The following is a 23,121-nucleotide window of genomic DNA, read 5'->3' on the forward strand; positions in this document are numbered from 1 at the left end:
TATTTGCTTCCAAAGCTTGAGCTTACTCAACAGTCAGCACGTCTTGGCTAGGCTCGAGAATCGAATCATGGATTCCTTCAGCCTTGAGATGCTGGCAGACATCACAAACCCACTTGTGATATCCAGAGCCAGTTGTTCCCAATAGAGTAAATTCCAGTTTATTCAGGTTACTCATCCTGAAAGAGAACAAGAAAAATGGTTAGTTTCGGAGGGGAAAAAGCTACCACGAAAACATATAAAATTTATGAGCGTAGTCACTCCCAAGAAATTATGAATTTCCGAGCATAATCGCTTCCTAGAAATTAGGGATCTTTAAGCGTAGTCACTTCCAAGAAATCTGATTCCAAGAAGTATTGGATTAGATCGAAACAATGATGTGTTTGTGGTCGATCATAACTTCTCAACAAACTCTAAGTTTGGAGGACTCTACAAGTTCCAAGCTTGGAGTGAGTGCGAACCCCCACAGTTTGACTTTTGGTCTCCCCAAAGAAGAAGAAAGGGGGGAAGAAGAAGGGAGGTTGCAAATCCCCTAGGAAAAAAAAAGAGAAAAGGAACAAAAACTCTAAAAACGGGAACTTTAAAACATAACTCTAATTAGGGTTTCTGGTGTGGCAACGGTGTGGCTAGAGGTGTGGCGTGCTATGGCAAGGTGTGGCGCGCTGTGGCAGGGCTGTGGCAAGGTGTTCTAGGGTTTTAGGGTTTTAGGATTTTTGGTTTTTGGGATTTTAGTGTTAGGGCTTCGTGCTGATAACATGTTTAAGGAAAACTGAAATTAGGAGAGAATTGAGTCGTGATTTCATTGATAATAAAGGCCTCTTTATATAGAGGATTATAAGCATAGAGACAGAGTTGTACATGGAAACATAATCGTACATTGATTGGATATCTACTAAGTTTCTCCGAGAATATCTCTAATATAAACCCTATTACAACTAGATCAAGTAACCTAGAGTTTGGGCCAGACACATATTCTGGATTTACTTGAACAAGTATAAAAATTTAGAATGGGCCTTAAGTTGGGTACTGTTTCTATTGTATATATATATTTATGTTTAGTGTTCTTTTGTACTTTATAAAAACTTATGTATAAATAAAAAAAATTAAGTAAACGCTCTAAGTTGTAATACAAGGCTCATATTAGGAAACATGCAAGTAAAGTGAAATGGCTCAACAATAAAACCCTAGCGCCGCCTTCTTTGGGTTGCTTCCAAGGCATGGGAGATGCATGTCGCCTCCATAACCTTACTCATCTCAACGTTTATGCCATATAGTAGATCAATTCAATCCTCGTAGTGAGGAATGGTCGAGTGAACGTTGCTTGGCATCGATGATAGGGTGGTTCAGCTTTGGGCTCTATGGCCAATTCTGCTTTCTGGCTTTCTGCGATGAAAATTTTGGAATGGAAGGGGTCGGGCTTGGCTGACCTTCATTGGCTGCAGTCTAATTACTCTTCTCAAACTTCTGGTGGCGGTGATATTGGACGGCGGCGGCTCTGCGATAACCTTATTATCGTCGGTGTCTGGTCGGGTCCAACCTTGGCCAAGCTTGGAATTGTTGAAGTTGCAGACAACGTTGGAGATGATGATGGTTGAAAGCGACACTTTAGTTTGGTCGAATGTGTGTTTAGGCCGTTTTTTGGCCTAAATTCGAGCCCAATTCTTGATGACTTAGACGGGCGGCTGGGCAGCTTGCAAGTTGGTCAAGAAATGGCGGCCTGGTGTGGTTTGTAATGGCGGTGGTCTCGCGCTCCCGCACCTGGGGGTTCTGCCAGCTTTGGCTTGAGCAGCTTGAAACTTGGGTTTGCCCTCTCGAAATCTGGGTAATGATGCTGAGGCTGATGGTGGAGCTCTAGGGAGCCAGAGGAAGCACAATTTGGTGGCTAAGTGAGGTTCTCTTACCACAACTTCTTGATTTTATCTATAGAAGCAGTAGTAAGGTATGTAATGGCCATGTTAGCATATGTTTTAATGAAATCCACATTTACTCAAAAAGAAATGTATAAATAAAAATTTTAGAGCACATACAATTTTTTTAGGGTGCGGCTATTGCCACCCTACCATTTTCTTAGTTCACCCTACAAACATTTGAATTATTGAAAGCTATATTACCCAAGTGCAAAATGACTAATAAGTACATTAATTTTCTAAAATCCAAATATGTAAGAAAAAATAAATATATAAGTAATTAATTAAATACAAAGACTTAATTTCTCATTGGATAACATTAATCTTTATCTTCTCACCCAAATTTGAATTTATTACTATTTTTTTGTCTTTTTGTTGCCTCCTCATCGTTAATTCGTTATTCAATTCACAAAACCATTACCTTTAACTTCATCAAAATCTTTGCAATATTCTTTGTGAACACCAAAAGTAAAAATTTAAAACACGAAGAAGAAAAAAATCAATCTCTTCTTCATTGATCATAGTTGTAAATTTACTAATTTTTTTACATAGATTGAAATAGAGAACATTGAAATTGAAAGAAAAAATTAAAAAAATGGGAGTAAATCATATTATGATTTTATTAATTAAGATCAACTTTAATAAATTTTATTTTTTTATGAGTATAAATTAAATGAGAGATTTTTCTAAAAATATTTATTTTTTAATTGGATATGTCATATAAGGATATTCTTGGAAAGAGAAATGGGTTAAATAAGTAAATTTAATAATTAAAATTAAAATGTAGGGTGTAATGAGCAAGTAGGGTGAACAAAGAAAATAGTAGGGTGACAATAGCCGCACCCTTTTTTTATTAATTCTATAGTTATTTAATTTTGGGGAGTGAAATTCACATGCACTCTCTATTTTACAATTTAAATTTAATGTTTCATTTTTTAGTAACTTAAATTTCTTTCTTTGTAAGAATTTCAACAAAAAAGAAAAATAAAAGCGTGGATTGCAAATTAGCAGAGAGTATGGATTGCAAATTAGCGAGTATGGATTGCATTCCCATACTTTTATTCAAAATAAATGATTTTGTAGTTAGTTGAAAAAAAAAAAACTTTTGTTTAGACTACATGGGATGCAACATTTTAATTTTTAATTATTCGTCTTAAACCTCTAAAATCTGATAACCAGCCCCGTACCAAAGACCAATTAAGCTTTCTAGCTCTCCGGTAGAAGAGAATGTATAGCTCTATTTAGAAGATAATTCTTGACTAGTTTAAAAAAAAAAAAAAAAAAAAAAAAAAAAAAAAAAAACTCTTGTATTAGTTTCTACCTCTAATTGGTTTCATATCGATCGTAAATTCCAGCGAGTAGTTCTGCCTATCTCTAATCTAAAATTGCTAGCTAGTAAAATATATATGTAATATAAGCTATGAGCTATATATCATCAAGCTTCCTCAACCGTTCTGTAAAACAAAACAATATACTAACTGTTATTTTTTGGACAAAATTGTCGATCGCGAAAAGCCAAATACATATATCCTCATTAGTTTAACACCAGGATCGATGCAGCATTAGCATACGAGTACTTACTTTTCGTAGCTAGACACAAACACACACATATATTGCTACAATTAATGTGTTGATCGAGTTAGTAAAAAAGGAAAGTTCTTAATCAACCCTCAGGACTTAATTTACTAACAGGCATAAGATATATATAGTACGTGATATCTGCCATTGGTTCATTATAAACAAAAGAAACTGTAGCATACAGAAGAGAGACAAAGTTTGTGCTAGCTTTTTAAGATGGTGTTTAGGGGCTGTACACGTTACTATTTTGTACCCTAGGTGGTGGTTGAGTCCGCTTGTTCATATGTCGCTGCATGTTGCCAAACTGCGCATTTTGAAGTTCATCTGCTGGGCTGCTGGCTACCGGTTGCGGTGTTCCGTGCTCCTCATTGGGATCCTCGAGCTCGTGATCGACTGCTGCATTCCCTTCATCACCAACGAATTGTTGCACTACCAAAACCGATGCGGTTGTTGCGAAGTCGGAAGACGCAAGCAAATCCCCAATAGCACCGAGTTCCGGGCACTCACTCCAATCGGTTAGCCCCGCCGTTAATGGCGATATTATGCCTTGTCCTCTGCCGACTATAAATAGGTCATGCACGCTGTCCATTGACCTTACCACCGCCACCGTCTCCTCTCCATTGTTCACCTCCTTCTCCAGGTACACAATTGATTCGTCGTTCATATTTTGCGTCCTAAACTCATTTATCAACTTCTCGTCGAGTTGCTTCTCCCACCCCTCGTCCGTTTCGACACACAATATCTTTGAATTGTTGTTGCCGTTGTTTGCGGCATCAGGATCGGGTTTCACTATTCCTACCGGCTCCACGACGTCCGGCCCGGGAACAAAACGCATGACTGCAAGAGTTATTCCTGGATGTTCAGACATCCTCCATGCATATGACAACGCCTCTCGGTCGTCCGGTCCACCGAAGAAAAGTACCACTATATTGTGAGATGCCTGCAAGGGTCGAACCAATTTTTTTCTAAGAAAGAGGCAGTTAATATTAGTCTAAAAACAATTACGCTCATGGAACTAAAACATGCCAAGTACTTATAAAATTTAGGTTATTATGAATCGGATAATAGTTGAGCTATATTGGCTCAATCCAAAGTAACGTGGACCAAAGTACTATCCACTAGCTTTTGGTCTTTCAATATATAAGCTATATTGGCTATAACAAAGATACTCAACATACCTGGTTTGCAGCCACGCGATTGGAGCCATTGAAACCTCTATCCACTAGAATTCCGACTGAGCATGGCGCATTTGCTAATACATTTTGGTTCATTGTTCGAAAAGCCGGGTTCATGGATTCCATTCCTCCATCCACCGTTTGCTGTTTGTGGAAAGGAAGAATTAAAAAGGCAACACGTTTGTCCTCTGCCAAGTTGCAAATGTCTTCGTGCATTGTAGAGTATGGTGAGATTGCAGTCAAGGGCTGCACCGAGACACAACCGGCATGCTGCTCGTAGTTCTCGAACGCATTTATGATGTGGTCAGACTGAGCTTGGGTTCGATTGAGCGCCGGCCTGCCGGATTTCCTAGTGTTATGAACAATGAGCATTGCAGATGCACGGCCACTGAGCTCAACTAAATGGAGTATGTAGACGCACAAAGGAGATCTCTTTGTGGGGTAAGAGGCTTCTAAAAGGTTGATCATTGTAGGCACATTTCGAGGTGTGTGGACACAAACAAGTACTCGTAACTCCGCATCGGGCTTCGACCTTTGAATCGTTCTTCGTTTGTAAGGTATAGACCTTCTTGCCGGCTTGTAAACTGTTGTTACTATTGGTGTAATGATTCCAGTCATAACAACAGCTACAATCACCATAATTGCAAAGGCCTCATCGTCTAGAACCTTCTGGTCTTTGCCGACATTGAGGACAATCAATTCGACAAGGCCTTTTGTGTTCATGAGCAGTCCTAGAGTGAACCCTTCGTCAAATGGCATCTGGTAAAAGAGGCAGACAATGACTGTACCGGCTATTTTTCCGATGCAAGCGAGAAAGATAACAAGTACAAGAAGGCCCCAGGTTCCAATTCCTTCGATCGTAGTAATATTGGTTCTAAGTCCGCTAATGGCAAAGAAAAGAGGGAGCAGAAGCCCCGAAACAAAATCTTCGAGCTTCTCGATGAGAGTGACGCCAAGTGGTCCATTAGGGATGACTAAACCAAACACGAAAGCCCCAAAAACGGAATGTGTTCCTATGGCGTCAGTAACAAACCCGGAGATCATGACCCCGGTGAGAATAAGGCAAATGTAGAACTCGCTAAAGGATTCTCCTTCTGGAGTTCTTCGGATAATCCAGCACACTGCAGGTCGGACCACGAATATGCAAAAGCAAACAAAGGCAATGCTAGACAAAACAACGTAGAGGGAAGCCAGCGAAGTGGAGTCATTTTCCGCCAAGGCAATGGCCAGAGCTAAGAGACCCCAAGCGAACATGTCGTTTACCAGTGCCGAGGATAAAGCAATCCTGCCGAGCTCGGTGTTGACAAGCTTGAGCTCGGCAAGGACTCGAGCAAGGACCGGGAAGGCGGTGACGGAGAGGGCAACGCCGAGGAAGAGAATAAAGGTACCTTGGTTCATTGATTTTCCTCTATCGTGGATGAGGAACGAAAAGGCAGCACCAATGGCGAAGGGGAGGATCATGCCGGCAACAGCAATGATAATGGCTCTTTTGCCCATGCGGCGAATAACGGAAATGTCCATCTCCAAGCCGACCAAGAAGAGGAAGTAGAGGAGACCCACATTTGCCATGGTCTCGATCACCATCACACTTCTCATGGGGAATATTGTGTCGGCGAATGGTTTATACTGTCCAAGCACCGATGGACCCAATAACACTCCACCCTGCAATAGTACTAGAGAACATTAGTACCTATATATTGATGTAGGGCGACCTTGATCAACATAAAGTAGTTATGATTTATGAAAGTTGAAGGTCTATATCGAATTTCAAATATGACGGGATGTAGATCAACTTCAAGTTTGAGGTTCCCTGACCCTTGATATCCTTAAACCCTAAGCAACAATACTAAAATTTAAACCACCAACTACAATTATAATTAGTTAGATATAGAATTTGCGTGGTCTACTAACTAGAAATTCAAAATAATTACTCAATGTAGACCCATTTGTGACTAACCTAGCTACTTACAAAAACACCTAAATTTGTAACTTTATTAGAAACAGTAGAAAATTGAAAAAAAAATAGTACCTTTATTATCTATACCTGTTTATCATCTCAAAAATAGGTTTCAACTTGATGGAAATGAAATTATTTTGCTTGAAGATAATTAATTGACCAATTCGTTGGTAATATATATATATATATATATTTATAATTTATATATGAAGTGTGATATATTTGCTCATCAAAGATGTTGATAATAATTACCATGATTTCTGCGATGACACGAGGTTGCCGAAAGGGTTTGAGAAGGAGGACGAGAACGCGAGTGGTGACGACGACCAGAGTCAACTGCAAGATGAAAAGAGGGAGGGAATAGTCTAAAGGGTTATCTCCCTGCCAAATACCATTGGTGGTTATCATGGTTGGGGCATAGCATACTATTGAACTATCTGATGCATTAGTCATATTAGTCCCGTTGGCCGATGTCGCGTTCGCCATGGTTAGCTAATTTCTGCGTACCACTTCGTTTAATCTTCACCGTTTTATGTCACTACTGCCACCACCGCAAAAAAAGAGATAACAAGGAATGGCAGGCGGCCGTTAGCTTCTTCTTGCTTTCTTAATCAACGTAATGGAATTGACCTGAACATCGAAAAGAGTGTTCCTGCTTGCAAGGAAAAATGATATGAACATAGGTTTCTGTTGATTGCGTCTTTTAGACGCAGAGATTGAAAGGGAGAGAAAAATCTACAAAGTATCTTGAAGGAAATGATGGAGAAATGAATGAGATCGAAGGGAGAAGGCCAGCTCAGTTTTTGATGGATATCCACCCCATTTGTAGGTTATTCTATCTACGGCCTATATATGGTTACTTTCCAGTTTGCCTATTTTAAGATAGAATGTTCTGCCTCATCCTATATACGTGCAAAAAAACATTGATAGCTTGTTAGTTTAAGAATTTTGTGAATTTCTTGAAGGTAATTCTGAGATGCATCTCATAGCAATGTTTGTTTTTCTTGAAGAATATGTTTCAATTCGGAAGTGGTCTGAAGTGCATGTGTGCATGATTAATGTTTTGCTAATATGGACGACTTTTAATTGAACTCAACCATATATGTGATTTATGGAATTGCATTTTATATGATTGATTTGGTTTTTTTTTTTTTTTCCTTTTAATAAAAGAGATAAATGACTTTGAACCATGGGTAAGAATAGTACAAAAAACAACTACTCTATTTAGACAATAACAGCGCAGAGTAGTCTATGCTAACAAAACACCTCACCTCGTAGACAATCTAATGTACATGACTCCATACACCGATCACGCCATTATGGTACGATGAAATTAAGTACTTCTATAAAGGCTCCTAGAGGAGCTTCTCCTAGTATTGACTAGATAAGATAAACACGATCGAGCTAAACGGTTTGCCAACTAGCTCGGAAAAAAGAGAAAAAAAAAAAAACACAAACACAAACAAACAAACATAATGCATAGGCTGGGCCAAGGCCCACTAAACAATTAACAATCCCCAAACAAGAGAAGGGTTTACTGGAAAATAAACAACTAGAAAAAAAAACCTAAAAAAAGGCATCAGCCCAAAGTCCAAAGGAAGCTCAGCCCAAAAGCATCAACAGCTAGCCCAGCTTAGGACCACAACTGCACAGACTACCGAAGCATTCCACGACTGCCACCGCCGCTAGCAAAGCTCAAGGGACCACCACCTCGACGCCACCACCAGAGCTATCGATGCACCGGAAATGCCAAAAAACACTCGGAATGAGTCCCTAATGCCCCTAGCCGCACGAGATTTCTTAATGTCGTCGCTTTGCTGCTGCCACCTAGTACTGAACCAAATCCAGTCACGCCACCTTAAGCCGCCCCTTGAACGGCAGAGTTACAGGAAACTCAAACCCAACGATAGCCATCACAATTTAGCCTCTAAGCCAAGCGATCCCAAGCTAAAAGACCTGCCATAGACCTACCACCCGTTTGGCAGCAGAACCACAGCATCAGCGTAACGAAGGTTGGCGTCGACACTGGGCCACCACCAAACGAGCGACGCTAGAAAGAGAGAAGAGACTTGTGCAGCTATGGGAGAGAAAAAGCTACGGTTTTTTTATTCCCCTAAAAAGCATTGCTTGATGAGTTATGACCTAGATCTTTTTTTTTAGGAATATTACTTTTCTTTTGGGGAGGTTAGCATTAGAAAGTTAGCAACACACATACCCTTCAGGGGGTATCCCAACAGAGCCAGACTAATTCATTCCGAACGCCACGGGGCAATAAGCACCCATTAGCTGACCACCAAGGCCTCATGGGGATTCGAAAGCCAGACCTGGGGGTTCCAGACTGGGACCTTCTACCACCCCACTATCCCTAGTGGTTGGAATATTACTTTTCTAATAGAAGTTGATTTAGTAAATAACTTTTAGTTAACTCTAGCTATTTTAGGGGGAGTCCCTTTTTGAATACATTTTTGAATATATATTGGAGAGAAATTATTTTTCTTGTTCACTCTTTGAAAAAAAGAAAAAGAAAAAAGTCTGTGCTTTCACACATTGAAAAGTTTTACATAGAGTCCTTGTTAATTTACTTGTTCCATGTTGAAGTGATCTAACAAGTCAAATAATCATCTTCACATCTCACATCTCATTGTGCATGGTAAAGTGTCCCACAAAACCAGTTGGGAGTTTAAGACATGCAAATTGAAGTTTCAAGGGTTCGATTGTTGAGGTTAGTACTTGATAGGAGCATTTTATGCGACATTTATATGGTTGATCCCTATATCAATCTTTGTTAGTTTCTTATATTTTCTCTTTATTTATTTACTTTTATGTTTATTAGGTTTTTCAGAGCAAATATACAAAAAAGAGATAATATGAAGGAAAGATGCGTGAATAAGGAAAATCTTGGAGTCTAGACCTGAGTAGGAGACCTCGATGGATCTAGCAACCCAATCTATGGAGATGACGCAACAAATTGAGAAAATATTCAGAAAATATTAGTGGTGACATGGCTTATTCTCATTGGACAAAGTGATGTGGAGAAATCCTAGTTCAATCAAAGAATCAAGAAGTTGGTTTTCTTTACACCTCAAGGAATCTCAAACGAAAGAGAAATGAAAGAGGACTCAAGAGCACTATAAAAAGTCTAGAAAAGCAAACGAGAAGACTCTTATGCGCGAGATTCAAATAGTGGACCCGAGCACAAGAATTTGAACAGAGCGATTTTAGACTAGTCGAATCCATTTTTAGACTAGTCGAATTCCGGTGATTTTCAACTCCAATTTTAGGATTTTTCTTTTTTCTTTCTTATGAACCTTTGTGAGCTTTCAATCCAAACCATGTGTAACTAAACATCTAGGTTAGGGGATGTTGAAGCCCTAGACATGATTTCAATAGCTTTGTGATACTTGATTCTTTTCTATGTTTATTGGATGAATTTTTGTTCTGGTTTCTAATTAATGATTCCCGTATTTGTTTTCTATGGAGGCCTACGTAGAATCATGTTTTAGGATCTGTTGTTTTAAGCTTGTAGACGACCACCTAATTAATGCATGTTTAATAAGAAACAACCAAGGAACTAGCCCTCTTTGTGGAAGCCAATTTCTAGGTAACCTAGTCATAACACCCTTCATTAGGCATCTTTTTATGTTCATATACTCTTCTTGCTTAATGAGTGCTACACCTTAGGTATATGATAACATCATTCTTTACCATTTTGTTGCATATCAAGTTATGGTAATAACATCCTTCACATAACATGCCAACTAAGAGACTATCTTATACGGTTTTGACCTTAAAATCCTAGGCTTAATCGTGGACATAGTCATCCAATTGCACGGAATTGAGTTAAGTGGATTGCTATTGATTGATTGTTTAGAGGTGTAAACCTTCCCTAGCTCTTTTCTCTGATTGATTTCTCACAACGTATTTTGATATTGCTTTAATTCTTGTTCTTAATTATTTGTTTTTATAACCAATCCAAAATCAAATATTTTCTTAAACATTTAGATTCAATAATCCTCGGTGGGAGACCTTACTTCCCTAAACTACAAGTTACATTCATAATTGGTAGTAGGAAAATAGTTGGCTATTAATTTAACCAATCAGTACTACTCAATCTAATGAAAGAAGTCGAAGCATATCGAGAAGTGGTGAGCAAATTGGTGAAGGTTTTCAACTAGCTCGAATGAGTCTAGTCAGAGGTATTTGAGTCAAAAGTTCTCCATGTTGGTTGTAGGGGTGGCCAGAACCCTGAAAAATCAGTTCGAACGTTCAATTCAGTCCGGTTCAGTCTAGATTTTTAAAACAATTTGACAAACTGGGCCGGTAGGGTCTCAATCGTGTCAAACCCGATTTGATCTGAATTTAAATAATTTAAAGTACGTAATAATGCTACGCTCTACCTAACTCACCAAAGTAGAAGACTTAAAGTGGCCAGAAGCGCTGCCACCTCAACGTGGAATTTGGAGCACAATCCATACACTAATCGACTCCTCACAACAAGCCCAGTATATTCTTTAACTACATCGAAGCCCAGAAATGAATGAGGAGTGTGGAAAATACCTCGAATATTTTAGACTCCCGAAAATTCAACTCTTCGATTTCCCATTCTCTCAATGATTCTAGCTAAGTGGTGGTTTATTGGAATGATCAGCAAGATGAGAGGTTCAAGGGGTCACTGGAGGTGGCCGAAAAAGGAAGCTCCGGTTGGGTTGAAGGTGCAGGCTGCCGAACCAATTTTTGCTTCAAATCGCTTCCATCGACGGTGATTGGAGGAAACCACAGCTCGAAAGATGATTGCATGAGGAGGCGCTTCAGATGGGACATGTCCGGGGTTCTGGGGTGGCTAGATGGCAGAGAACCCGCCTGGTCTGTCTCGAGAGAATTTAGGAAATATGGTTTGTATGTTGACTGAAATGGAAACTTTTCTAAATGGAAAGGTCAAACTACTATTTATAGTAGGTTTTCCCGAAATAGTAACTTTCGCTTTTCATATCGTAAACTTTCTTATCCAAACTTTGATTTTTACATACTGCGTGTCCACAAACTCGGTTAAACGTCCTCTACGTACAACTTTCATGAAGGAAGTTTCCTTGAAAACTGAGTTGAAGAAAAAGTCAACTTTTGGAGCCCCTAAAAGTTCAAAATGAAAGTAAAAAGCAAATATTTTAATTATTTACCATCCAAATGACTAGTAAACAGGTAATTCTAGATAGGAGACTTAATATTTTATTTAGGTTTACCAATTCTTAGATATTGTTAGATAAAAATGACTTCAGACCTTATTTTTTCCCTTATAGAATGAGAATTAATTGTGTCCTACTTATAATGAGTTGATGCTCTTGCTTGATTTAGGTGACACCACCTCATTGTCATATGAGAAACTCTCTTTCACAAATAGTGTAGGTGGAGGTATATATGCTCTTCTCCTCTAATTTGAATTGTTTCTGCATTGGGGCTTTTCTTTGTGTCATTGTGTTAGCATATAAGATAATTTCTATTGGCTTTTACTTTAGCAATTCACATAATGCATGATTATTGTTAGGTTTGGTTATTATATTTCTTAATGGTACCCCACCTTGATTTTGCATAATTAATTATAATATACAATTGGTTATCTTGAATACTCTATTAGACTTTATTGATTCCTATTATCATCTTCAATTGACCTCAAATCAATGAATTTGGATGTCTCTACTGTGAACTAACCTAAGATCTTGTGAACATGGAGACCCTAGACTGACTCATCAAAAGCATGCAATGTAGAGATTAAATTAGGAGGATTTAATTGCTATAAGAAGTCTCAATAAAAAGAGAACATCATTGCTAGATAGACTTTATGTGATACCATTGGCTTGCGCATAGACATAAAAAAGAGAAATACGAATTTGATCAAGAAGACAAGAAGCACTTAGATATCTTCCACCAGATTAACATCCAAGCATAGTCTTCATTGCCGAATAGCTTAAAGGTAGTTGGTTTCAAGATTAGTAGGAATAGCAATACAAGGCTGCTCAAACATGCATGTAGCATATTTTTGTTTGAAAATGACCTCATGATATTGTTGTCTATCAACATTCAATTGGAGATAATTATATTTGACTGTATTGAAATACAACATCAATAGTGTAGGGGTTAGCGCAATTGATGAGAGAGGGTATTAGGAAGTTCTAAATTCAAGAGGGAGAGCGAGAGCTAGCAACCCTTGTCTCGACGAGGGTTCTTCACGCTGTGTTTAGTGTCGACGGATATGTTGACAGGCTGGTGGTTTTTGGTTTGTGGAGGCGACTTGTGGTGTTGTCGATTGCAGGGGAGATACCTGCGCTGGGCAGCGTTCATGTCTTGCAGTTTGAAGGCGGCCTGATATGAAAGTAACAGTGATGGTGATAGCGTCGATAGGAGGGCAATCGGCAACGATTGTTGTTTACTTTTGAGGAGAGAATCAGTGGCGGCTGGTTGGTTTGGAGATCGGGTTTCTTTTTTATTCCGGCCTATTGGTTTTGTTGCTGGCCTGAGTTCCAAGGGCGGCAACGAATTGTAGATTCAAGTCGGACTGCCGATGGTGATGCATGGCTGGACAGGCCAGCAGCTGGAAAGCTTGATGGCGGTGAAGGCTGGGCAGATGCGGGCTAGGGTTTTTACCCACTTTCCTCGGTTTTGGGTTTGGGCCTTTAGGCCTGGGCTCAAAGTTGGGTTTTTAGGCTCTCTTTTGTGGGCCTGTCAGGTGGGTGCTTTGCCGCCCTCACTTATCACTTAGTAGTGAGCATATGTCTGGCTTAAGAGGTGGGCTTTCTTAGGCATTGAGGCTAATATATGGTCTAGGACCAATCGTTTCGGATCAAGACTGCTAAAGGAGTTGGTAATTATCTAGAATAAGATTTGCGTTTTTCTCAAGCAACTTATGAATAAGGAGGTGCTCCTATTTTTTGCCAGGAATTGGCTTTTTGTTGGTACCACAATTGCGCGCTTGGCCAATGAGGATGCTAGTGAATGATTTTGCCCTAGAAGACATGAAGTTTCTTTGTTTATAAGTTCACTAATTTTGGCAAGCTTATGATCGACTTGTAATGAGTCTGTTTTGCTTATAATAAGGTTTCCATATTTTCTTGTAGGCTATCTTGTTGTAAGTACAGTCAGACTATCCATTGGCAATTTGCCGGCTATTGATCTTAATGCTATCAATTTCCATTTCAAAAAAAAAAAAAACATCAATGGTGTAATAGAAATTGGAAAAAATGAAAATTGATTATAATTTAAAAATATTTAGAAAAATTAGCAATTTATACTGTATTTTTTACGACATCCAAAAATATGTCGCAAAATCCGTCGAAAATGGTATTCACGACCCATGTATTCCATCGTAAATAAAATAATGGTCAAACATTTGCTAAATGATTTATAGCGACGCATGCTCAACCGTCGTAAAAAGCTTTTTGCGATGCTTTTCATGTTTTTACGAAGTTTTTCATCCTTAGTAAAAAGTTAATTTTTTGTAGTGATATTCAATACTACTATATATAATGTTGAAATGGAAGAGTTGGTTATATGCTAATGTTTGATGCAAGAACTTAAGGTATGCTAATTTGTCCTAACAATGTATGTTATGCTTTGGGTGTTGGTTTTTGTGGCATTGGAAGAATAAATCCACCTTTTATCATGAATTCCGCTTCCATCATGATCCTGAGAGGATTGTTCTCGATGCCGCAACTAAATGATCAAATGCTAAACAACCTCTTTCAAATTTGAGTTTGTCTCCTGAAGAGAGCTGGCAAATTTGACTTTATAAGATCAACTTCGTCGGGATAGGCAAATGGGTCATCAGAAAAATCCTAGTCCGGACTCAAAGCGGTGACCATCGTCAGAATCATGGCCGGCGACATTGTTGGGAATGCAGTTATCGTGATGGTTTGACATGGCCAGCGAAATGATCGGTATATTAATTAGTCGGTAACCGAGATTTCAGTTTGATGAGTTTGAACCGCAGGCAAATCCACCATGAAAGCCGGCGAGTTCTGGAGTTTGATCTCCAGATATATTGACAGATCTGGAGGAGAAGAAAGGAGATGAAGAAAACAGAGGAAAAGAAAGAAGAATCAGAGAAGGAACAATTGAGATTTTGGGCTACTAAAATTTGCAACTTAAAAAGAAAAATTAATTGTAAGAAACTTTGTGGCTGGAGATCTAGAATAAAGAAGAAAGAGAGAGAAAGAAATACTTTCAGGGACTGCAAAACACGAGAAGGACGATGACAAAGTGTTTTTAAACTATTATACATATATATGTTATTTTTGTTTGCAATATACCAATACCATGCAAGTAGTTTGGTGGTTGGGGATTTCATTTGCATGAGTGTTTGGGTGGGTTCGAGTCTCCCCAACCTCAAAGTCTGGAGTTTATTTTGGATTTTTCCATATCCGGTTGGCCAAGGTCATTTTGGGTATTTGACTTCCATGTAGGCCCCACTTTTGCTGAGTTGGAATGCAAGTCAAGGGATTGAATCGATGTTTGGCCCATACCACAGGGTACTAAGCAGTATTTAGCCCTATATAGAATTATGCTATACTATGGAGACTTCTAGCTCTATGACTTAGCTTCTTTCTTTTTCTTAGGCCTTTGGCCCCCATGTAACAAAAACAAAAATAGTAAAAGGACAAGAAAAAATTTATTAAAAATTAACAAAAGAAAGTAAGAGCTCTACTAGCACAAATGCACACTTCTTCCTAATTTTCCTATTTTTCTATTCCCCAATGACATCCATAGCATGTGCACCCGTGCAAAAAAATTATCATTTAATTAAGCCATGATATTAGTAGAAATCGTCATGACTATCGAGATGACGTACTATTGTTACTCTAATTGTTGATACGTATGACTTAAACTAGATTGATATCTATATGTGCTCACGTTGATTAATGTTTCTCAAATGAAATAAAGCAAAAATATATATTTTGTTTGTCTTTCTCATTAAACCTTGTTTTTTTGTTATTGCAGCATGAAATCTTCCATTTTCTCTTGGAAATACGATATACTTCCTTTTATATTTATTTAAAAATTAGCCCCAACTTACACAACAACACTTGGTATTTAGGCATGAGATCAATGTACTAAACCTTAATTCTGGACAAATTAAGTTAGTCTATTGTAGAATACTAGAACCCACTTGTATAAATGAAACATAATGTATTTATCCATTATATGTTTAACCACATTCTTTCATGATTGTATTAGTAGAAAATGTAATACCCCGAAAATTCATTATTAATTTATAATTATTTTTTAGAAATTATTGAAACGTTTTATTTTTGAGGGGTCAAAATGTTGATTTTTTATTCGTTAGGTTTCTCCAAAAACTTCCTTACAAAGTCGTAGAGTGCGTTGATACGAGTTCGTGGATAGGTGGTACGTGAAAATCAGAGATTGTATGAAGAAATTATGGTCAAGGGAAGTTATTTCCATTTTTGGAAATCTTCAGGATTTTTCTCTCTAGAAAGCCCGACCCGGCTCGCGAAACCATCGACTCGACCCGACTCGGTCAGAACTCGGCCGTCCGGCATTCTCCGGCAGTGAAACCAGCGCCAACCGACTCAAACTTTCATTCTCTCCTTCCCCCAGCCACCGGCTTCCACCAACTCGCATCGAAGACGGCGGATCGAACGACGGAAGTGGAGGCGGCGCCGACCTGGAGCGATCTCCCTCCTCCGGCCACGGCGGGACATGAAATTGGTCAGGTTTTGAAGCTCTCTTCCTCCTCTTTTCATCCATGGTAGCCTTGAAGATCAAATCAAAGTGTGGAGGGAGAAATCAAGAGTTGAAGATCAACGGCTGAGATCTTTCGAGCTTGATTTAGGCCAAATCGGCTTTAGGGCCAGTTATGAAAGTTGTTCATCGTGTTATGATCTTCAATATGGGTCGAGCTGATCTTCCTGGTTTTGAAGTCAGCCCGGTGGCGCGTGGGCTTCACGCACAGCCGCTTGTGGCTGCATGTGGCAGCGTGTCTAACCACTCTAGAAGCAGTTTTTTACTCCGTTAGCCTCCATTCGTCAATACGAACATGTGAGTATGCTTACTTTTGTGGTTGCTCGACTTTTTGATTGAGTTAGGTAATTTTTTTTTTTCGGTTCATTCGGTTTTCGATCCGTGAGGAAACGACCTTTGGGTCGTCCTCTTGTTTGGGCGGTTTGATCCTAGAAGTATTTTGGAGGCCTTAGGTGGTCTCCGATGGGGTTTTGTCTCGATTGACGTATCATTCGGTTTATAGTTCTCGTGTTTTGAACTTTAAAACGATTGTGTGCTTTGTGTTGTATTGAGTGTGACTTTGATGTGATTAGGTGATTGACGGAATTGTGTGAGTAGAGTTTGATGATTTTGTGCTTGTCTCGGTTTGTGTGTGAAGATGCAGCAGGATATAAATGTGAGTAAATCTCACATTGTTTTGGGTGCTAAATTAGTAATGCGATAGTTTTAGTAGAATCAATTGTTAGCTATAAATCATATTTGTTGCAAGTAATATTTGTTTTCAAAAATATGAACTTGATCGTCAACAGGTCATGTGTAAGTGAAAACAAGGATTTGTAACAAATGATTTTCGATTGAGTAGATTGTGAAATATAGTTGGAATTGTTTGGTGAAATTAAAAGCATTATGTTTTGTGTGTTTTGATCATTATTGTTGTATCATGTGATTTTGAGGGAAACAAATGAATTTGAGAAGAAAAGACGGTTTTGTCAAGTTTGAGTTTTGAATGGAGTATGTACAATTTTGGGTGATGGTTTGTAACAGGACCCGCCCCGAATTTCACCCTGAAATCCGAAGTGACCCTGCGGGGCCCACCTTAGAAGAAATTCTACCAAAAATTTGGCAGGACTTCCCCTAAAATGGGCTACCCAAACCTGTAGAAAACATTTACACTTCTCAATCAATTCATCCTTATGCTCCTGGAGCCACCCTGCTCCCCAAATCAACATCAGTCTCCAATTCACAAAACACACATCTCAACTCGAATAGCATAAATCCCATAGGTAATCAGAGCAATTCTAACAGAAAGGTATAAGAGGAAAACCTAATTCAAAGGCAGATGCGGAAGCCATGCTGTTGACTATGCCTCAACTCCGTGTACGCCCAACCTCAACCAATTCGCCTGCAAACTGGGCATTTGAAACCGAAGGGCCCAGGGGAGAGTACATAAAATACGTTAGCGTGAGTGGACAAAAATAAACAATTTTTAAACCAAATGGATCTTATACTTTCCCACATTTATTTCCTTAAAAACTCTCAATGCATGCAACGATTTAGAAAACAAATCACGAGAAGCTCTGCTCAAGAAAAACCGACTAGCCCCGCTAGTCACAAACAACTGAGAGGAAAGATCGAAACTCCGATACTCAACAGGATAAGACCAGCCCCGCTGGTTACACGGAAATCAGACTAGGCCCCGCTAGTCGAGAAATGATAGGATATGGGGAAGAGATATCACCATACGGGAAATGGAGCCTCCCAGGCTCTACCTACCCTCAACTGCCACTCACACATAGATTGTGCGAGGAGGAGAACTAATAACCTCAACTTCCACTCACACATAGATTGTGCGAGGAGGAGACCAAATAACCTCGACTGCCACCCACGTGAGGAGGAGAATAAATCACCTCTACTGTCACTCACCAACACAAAGTAGGTGAGGAGGAGAACAAGCTACCTCAACTGCCACTCACCAACACAAAGTCAGTGAGGAGGAGACCTAATCACATAACCCGCGTATGGTGAGGAAAAATCATCGAAAACCAGTAAATCCATGTAGCTTCCCCACATTTCTCACGAGATAGAAACCATGTATTCAACGACGTGACCCCGCACGCCAAGATTACTCTCAATCTCAAAATGGATAAGTGAGAAATAGGAATAAATCGACGGCGTGTCCCACACGCCCAAATATTCTCAAATCTGTAACCAAAACCGGAAATTAGTATAAGTAAATCTCATTTCCAAAATTCTCTCAAAATCTCCAAGAAGCCAACCAAATCCAAAATCCTTAATTAGGCATTCCCGATGCCAAAATCGAAAGTCAATAAACAATTGAGAATATCCAACTCCATTGAAACTCATCTTAAAAATCTTCCAGGAGCTTAACTCGGTGATTAGGGATATGCTTAATTCCGGAAATTTACCTTGGAAATAAGGAATTCATCAAATAATATTATAAATCAAAACCAACCTTTGAAACTCATTATTGAAAACAAATCCATGATATAATTCGAAATCAATTTCCGAAAATTAATTCATTTCCTCAAAAAGTAATATGAATAATCACTAGAGCATTATTTTAAGAAAATAAATGCATGCATTACTATTTAAAACAAAAGTCCACTCACAGTACTACTCCGACGATCACGCATTCGTGTTCCGTCATCGAGCAATAGCTCAGTACGTCGTCCTGTACACAATTATATTCCGTGAATAATTATTCAATAATTTAATACAATTCCTAAAATCAATTCCTCATAATTTCGCCTCCCAATTCTCCTCGGATTTAGCCCAAATTATACCACTAATACCAATTCGTTAATTTAAACGTTCCAAGGCAGAACCGAGAGATATCCGACAGTCGGATTCTCGTAATTCGATAATCGAAACCCTAAACTTCAAAAATTCATAATTAATTTCAAGTTTCTCCAAAAATTACCAAACTTCACATACAACCTCTACACAATTTATAGGATTTAATGGGCTAAAAACCGGAATTAAAACACTGCCCTACACGCCTCCACGCGCCACCAACAGTGGCAGCGCGTGGGCCCCACGCGCCGGCGGCAACCACCTCCGATGGCCACCAAAATTTGGCAGCACCATCTACTCAACAAACCCAACCTCTTTCTCAACTACAACAAGTTCCAATTTTACCTGGAAGAGCTCCAATTTGGCCGGTGAAAATTTTCCAGAAATTCCAAGAACCCTAGAAATTGAAATTGTTAATTCGACCTCTACACTACAAATTGAAATGAAAGACGTTCAGGGAAATGATCTATGTCAAAAACCGAACCTTCGACGCCAATTTGGTGGCCGGAGACTGCCGGAATCGGAAAATATCGGCGTTGACTCAAAACTGCTACAGTGACCGTCCTCTTCTTCTCGTTGCTGCACCTTCCACAGTTCATATTAAGCTACGAAACGACCCAAAAATGAAGAGAAGGAAGAGAGCTTTCCAACGACATCTTACACGTCAAAATCCGTCGCCGGATGGAGGAGTTATGGCCGGAAGAAGGTGAAGAGGTCGGAGAGGAAGAGAGAATCGGGGAGAGAGAAGGGAGAGGCTCGGTAAGTTTCTGAAAATGGAAACTTACCACAGTAACTCGGCTATTTATAGAAACTTATCATGAACAGTAACTTTAGTATTTTGGCCATAACTTTCGCATACGAACTCCGATTTTTAAGTACCACATATGCACGCGCTCGGTTTAACGTCCTCTACAACTTCCATGAAGAACATTTTCTCAAATTTTGACCCGAACAAAAAGTCATATTTTATGGCCCCCTAAAAGTACTGAAACGACAGTAAAAGTGATAGTAAATGTCGTTTACCGTCCTAATGATTAGTAAATCAGTAAATTTAGGTTCGGGACGTAACTGTTTGAGGTGTGAAAATAATAATTGAAAAGGTTTTCGATATTGTTTGAGATTGGTGAATTTGTATATCAAGTTATGATAACCAATGTGGTGACCAAGGTGATGATAATCGATACAGTAGTACCAAAGTGGTGAAAATCGATATAGTACCAAAGGGGTGATAATCGATATAGTAGTACCAAAGTAGTGATAAATTGTATAATGATTGTTGTATAAGGGATGTGAATTATTGTTGAATGATTGATGTTAAGATTGAAGATGTGGTGATTTGCGTTATCAGTAGATGAATGAGTATTGATTTTTAGTTTGTTTCTATTATTGAATTGCTTGTTTTCTTTCATAATCTCATTAACTAAATTATATGCAATGATTACAGTTTTCTAAATTGATTGGTTTTAATGTAATCTCCTGAACTAAACGATATGCACGGATTACTATGACTTTTATTGATTTGATTCTAATATAGTCTCCTGAACTAAATTTCTATGCAGGGATTACTATGATTTTGGTTGTGTACTTTTGATGTGATCTCCTGAATTAATTCATATGTAGGGATTACTTTTTACTTGGTTTAAGTTATGAGTGCATTATATTTTTCGAGAAGAGGTTGTTGAGATTTCAATGATTGTGATAGGTCATTGAGGTGACAATTATTCGGTTGAGATAAATGGAGGTGATTTGGATTTTTGGAGTTTTAAATGTTTTAAAACGTTATTTGAGTTTGATTTGTTTAGTTGAAGTTTTGTACAATTGGTTGCTAAGTTAAGAGACAGAGCATATAGGTTTTAGTCATGAGTAAACTTACGAAAGCATGTTATTGCAGGATATGAACTTGATGTTATTTGTCATGAAAATTTCATATTGATTTTGTTAGGTTGAGATGACTTAAGCATGTGTTTTTTCCTTATTGTTTTGAGTTTACTCACAAGAGCTTTCATAAGCTTACCGGGTTTGTTGTTTCAACCCGGTGCACTACTCAATGATGTAGGGGTCTATCCTGCAGGTTAGGGTGAACATGATGGAGTCATGGTCCCTTGCCGTTGCAGTCGCGAGTTTAGAAACTTATTTGTTGTGCGCACTTGTTAGTCTTCCGCTGTGTAGTGGGTGTGGTGAGGTTGTTTACCTATTGAATTGTTATTTCAGTTTAATTTGTAAACTTGTGTAATGGAATATATGACTCTAAAGAATGAGTCTGTATTAACATTGTGGGTTCTAGACATTATCATATACTTGTTTTAAGAAAAAAATTTCTGGTATTTTGTATTGATGTCTGAACCATCATGCCCGGAGTATTTATGTTTATTTATTTGTTTATTAGCTGTGATTGAAAATTGGGGCGTGACAGAAAACGTCAAGACTATTGATAATATAGAATGTGCCTGGTTTACTCTTATTCTTGATATGTAAGATATAAACTAGTTTTGTACCTATATATACTTGCGTTAGTTTATGTTTCTCAAACGAAAAGACAACAAATTATATATCTTGTTTCTTTTTCTCATCCAACTTTCCTTTTTTGTTATTTCAACATTTAATTTTTCATTATTCTCTTGAAAATATGATATATTTCCTTGTATATATATTTACATATTAGCCCAAGGTACAAATCACCTAGCACAAGATCCATGCACTAAACCCTAATATCAAAAAGAGAAATTCAATTTCTTTTATAAGACTACCCTCTATTTCTTGTATATATAGGACCAAAATATGTTTTGATTATTTGTACTACTCAAATTACTCATTAGGATTTTGATTTCAAAGTATTATAAAATCATGAATGTTTCTTTTGCCTCAGGAGGCCAAGATGAGAAGGTACACGGTGCTGGCATGTTAGTGCCTGACGTAGGCTTCAATAACATCGAGTCAATGATCTACCAGATGTACATATATCAAGAAAACAATGACGTATTAATTTATAAAACCACTTCATAGTTGTATCCAAATTTGCTTATGCATCAGGGATTGATGAAAAATACTAGCTAGTACCCATGGGCATTGATCACTTACCCATGAAAAAATTAACTGTTAGAAATTATTTTAGAAGAGCTGAAGGACTCTAATACTTCTGCATCATCCTGTACTATATACTTTTGTGAACTGAATTTGTTTTTTTCTTCCATTAGTAACTTCGTCATGGTCTATCAATGTAACAATTTAGCAGCCATGAAGACCACACATGCATTGCAACAAGTGAAATTGGAGAAAGATGAGGATGAAATGGTAGGGATCTCTTCAACTGTCGATCATGGAGAAAACTAGAGTTAGAATCCTTTTGCACAAGAGATCGATAACCACAACGGAATATAGTTAGCTACAAAGAAATTACATGGACAATAGTTCTACCACCTAACTTCCAAAGATATACACAAGTTTCCATGAAGGATGCCCCTATTATGTCCACCAAAAAGAGTTAAGAGTAAGATGCTAGCATAGACCTAGTCTGCTAGTTCATACATAGTTTTACTAATCTCTTTTAGGTCTCTATAGAAACAATAACTGTTTGTAAAATTTGTTGGTTTTAAGATTGAGAAGGTTTATAGCTTGGACTAGGTCCACAACCTCTTGTCCAGCACCAAGCAAAAACTATTAGACTTTTACTATAGAAGTGTTTATTTGTATGTTAAGAAAAAATAGATGTAGTTTGGTGTATCTACGTACTAAAAGCATGGTGATTTTCTTTTTTGGGCAATTTGAATGGTTCTCAAATAAATAATATATATTGGTTAAATCTAATTAATTAGAGTTGACCTTGGATCTTAATTAGTAATAACTACACCAAAATATTCAATGAATTTAGTTTAAGGAAATTCAAAATCAGATTGTGTTGAATTTACTTTTGTATCAAATGAGAGGGCAATGTACAAAAATTAATTATTTTTACCTAATTGTTTTA

General features: G+C 38.2%; 1 protein-coding gene across 3 annotated transcripts; it reads right to left on the reverse strand.

The window, feature by feature from the left end:
- Positions 1-3,402: 3,402 nt before the first annotated feature.
- Positions 3,403-19,921, reverse strand: LOC133724582 (cation/H(+) antiporter 15). Of its 3 annotated transcripts, XM_062151339.1 has the most exons (8): positions 19,819-19,921; positions 19,642-19,736; positions 19,503-19,554; positions 18,974-19,035; positions 17,668-17,752; positions 6,867-7,266; positions 4,661-6,319; positions 3,403-4,422 (listed from the first exon to the last, which is right to left on the reverse strand). In XM_062151339.1, exons 6-8 carry the CDS (start codon positions 7,098-7,100, stop codon positions 3,706-3,708), a joined length of 2,610 nt encoding a protein of 869 aa, XP_062007323.1. In that variant the 5' UTR covers positions 7,101-7,266; positions 17,668-17,752; positions 18,974-19,035; positions 19,503-19,554; positions 19,642-19,736; positions 19,819-19,921; the 3' UTR covers positions 3,403-3,705. The 3 variants fall into 3 exon arrangements, with proteins under 3 accessions (XP_062007323.1, XP_062007325.1, XP_062007324.1); XM_062151341.1 differs by lacking the exon at positions 6,867-7,266; XM_062151340.1 differs by lacking the exons at positions 17,668-17,752; positions 18,974-19,035; positions 19,503-19,554; positions 19,642-19,736; positions 19,819-19,921 and having other exon boundaries at positions 6,867-7,419.
- Between the last annotated feature and the right edge of the window lie 3,200 nt (positions 19,922-23,121).

Source organism: Rosa rugosa, chromosome 1, assembly GCF_958449725.1.
Source record: "Rosa rugosa chromosome 1, drRosRugo1.1, whole genome shotgun sequence".
Lineage (NCBI taxonomy): Eukaryota > Viridiplantae > Streptophyta > Magnoliopsida > Rosales > Rosaceae > Rosa > Rosa rugosa.

Bases quoted from the DNA above. Each gene is read 5' to 3' on its own strand.
- LOC133724582 (XM_062151339.1), bottom strand. From the start codon at position 7,100: ATGGCGAACGCGACATCGGCCAACGGGACTAATATGACTAATGCATCA. The intron at 6,320-6,866 runs GTAATTATTATC...GTACTATTGCAG, and splicing joins GTGTCATCGCAGAAATCATG to GGTGGAGTGTTATTGGGTCC. The intron at 4,423-4,660 runs GTATGTTGAGTA...CGACCCTTGCAG, and splicing joins ATCGCGTGGCTGCAAACCAG to GCATCTCACAATATAGTGGT.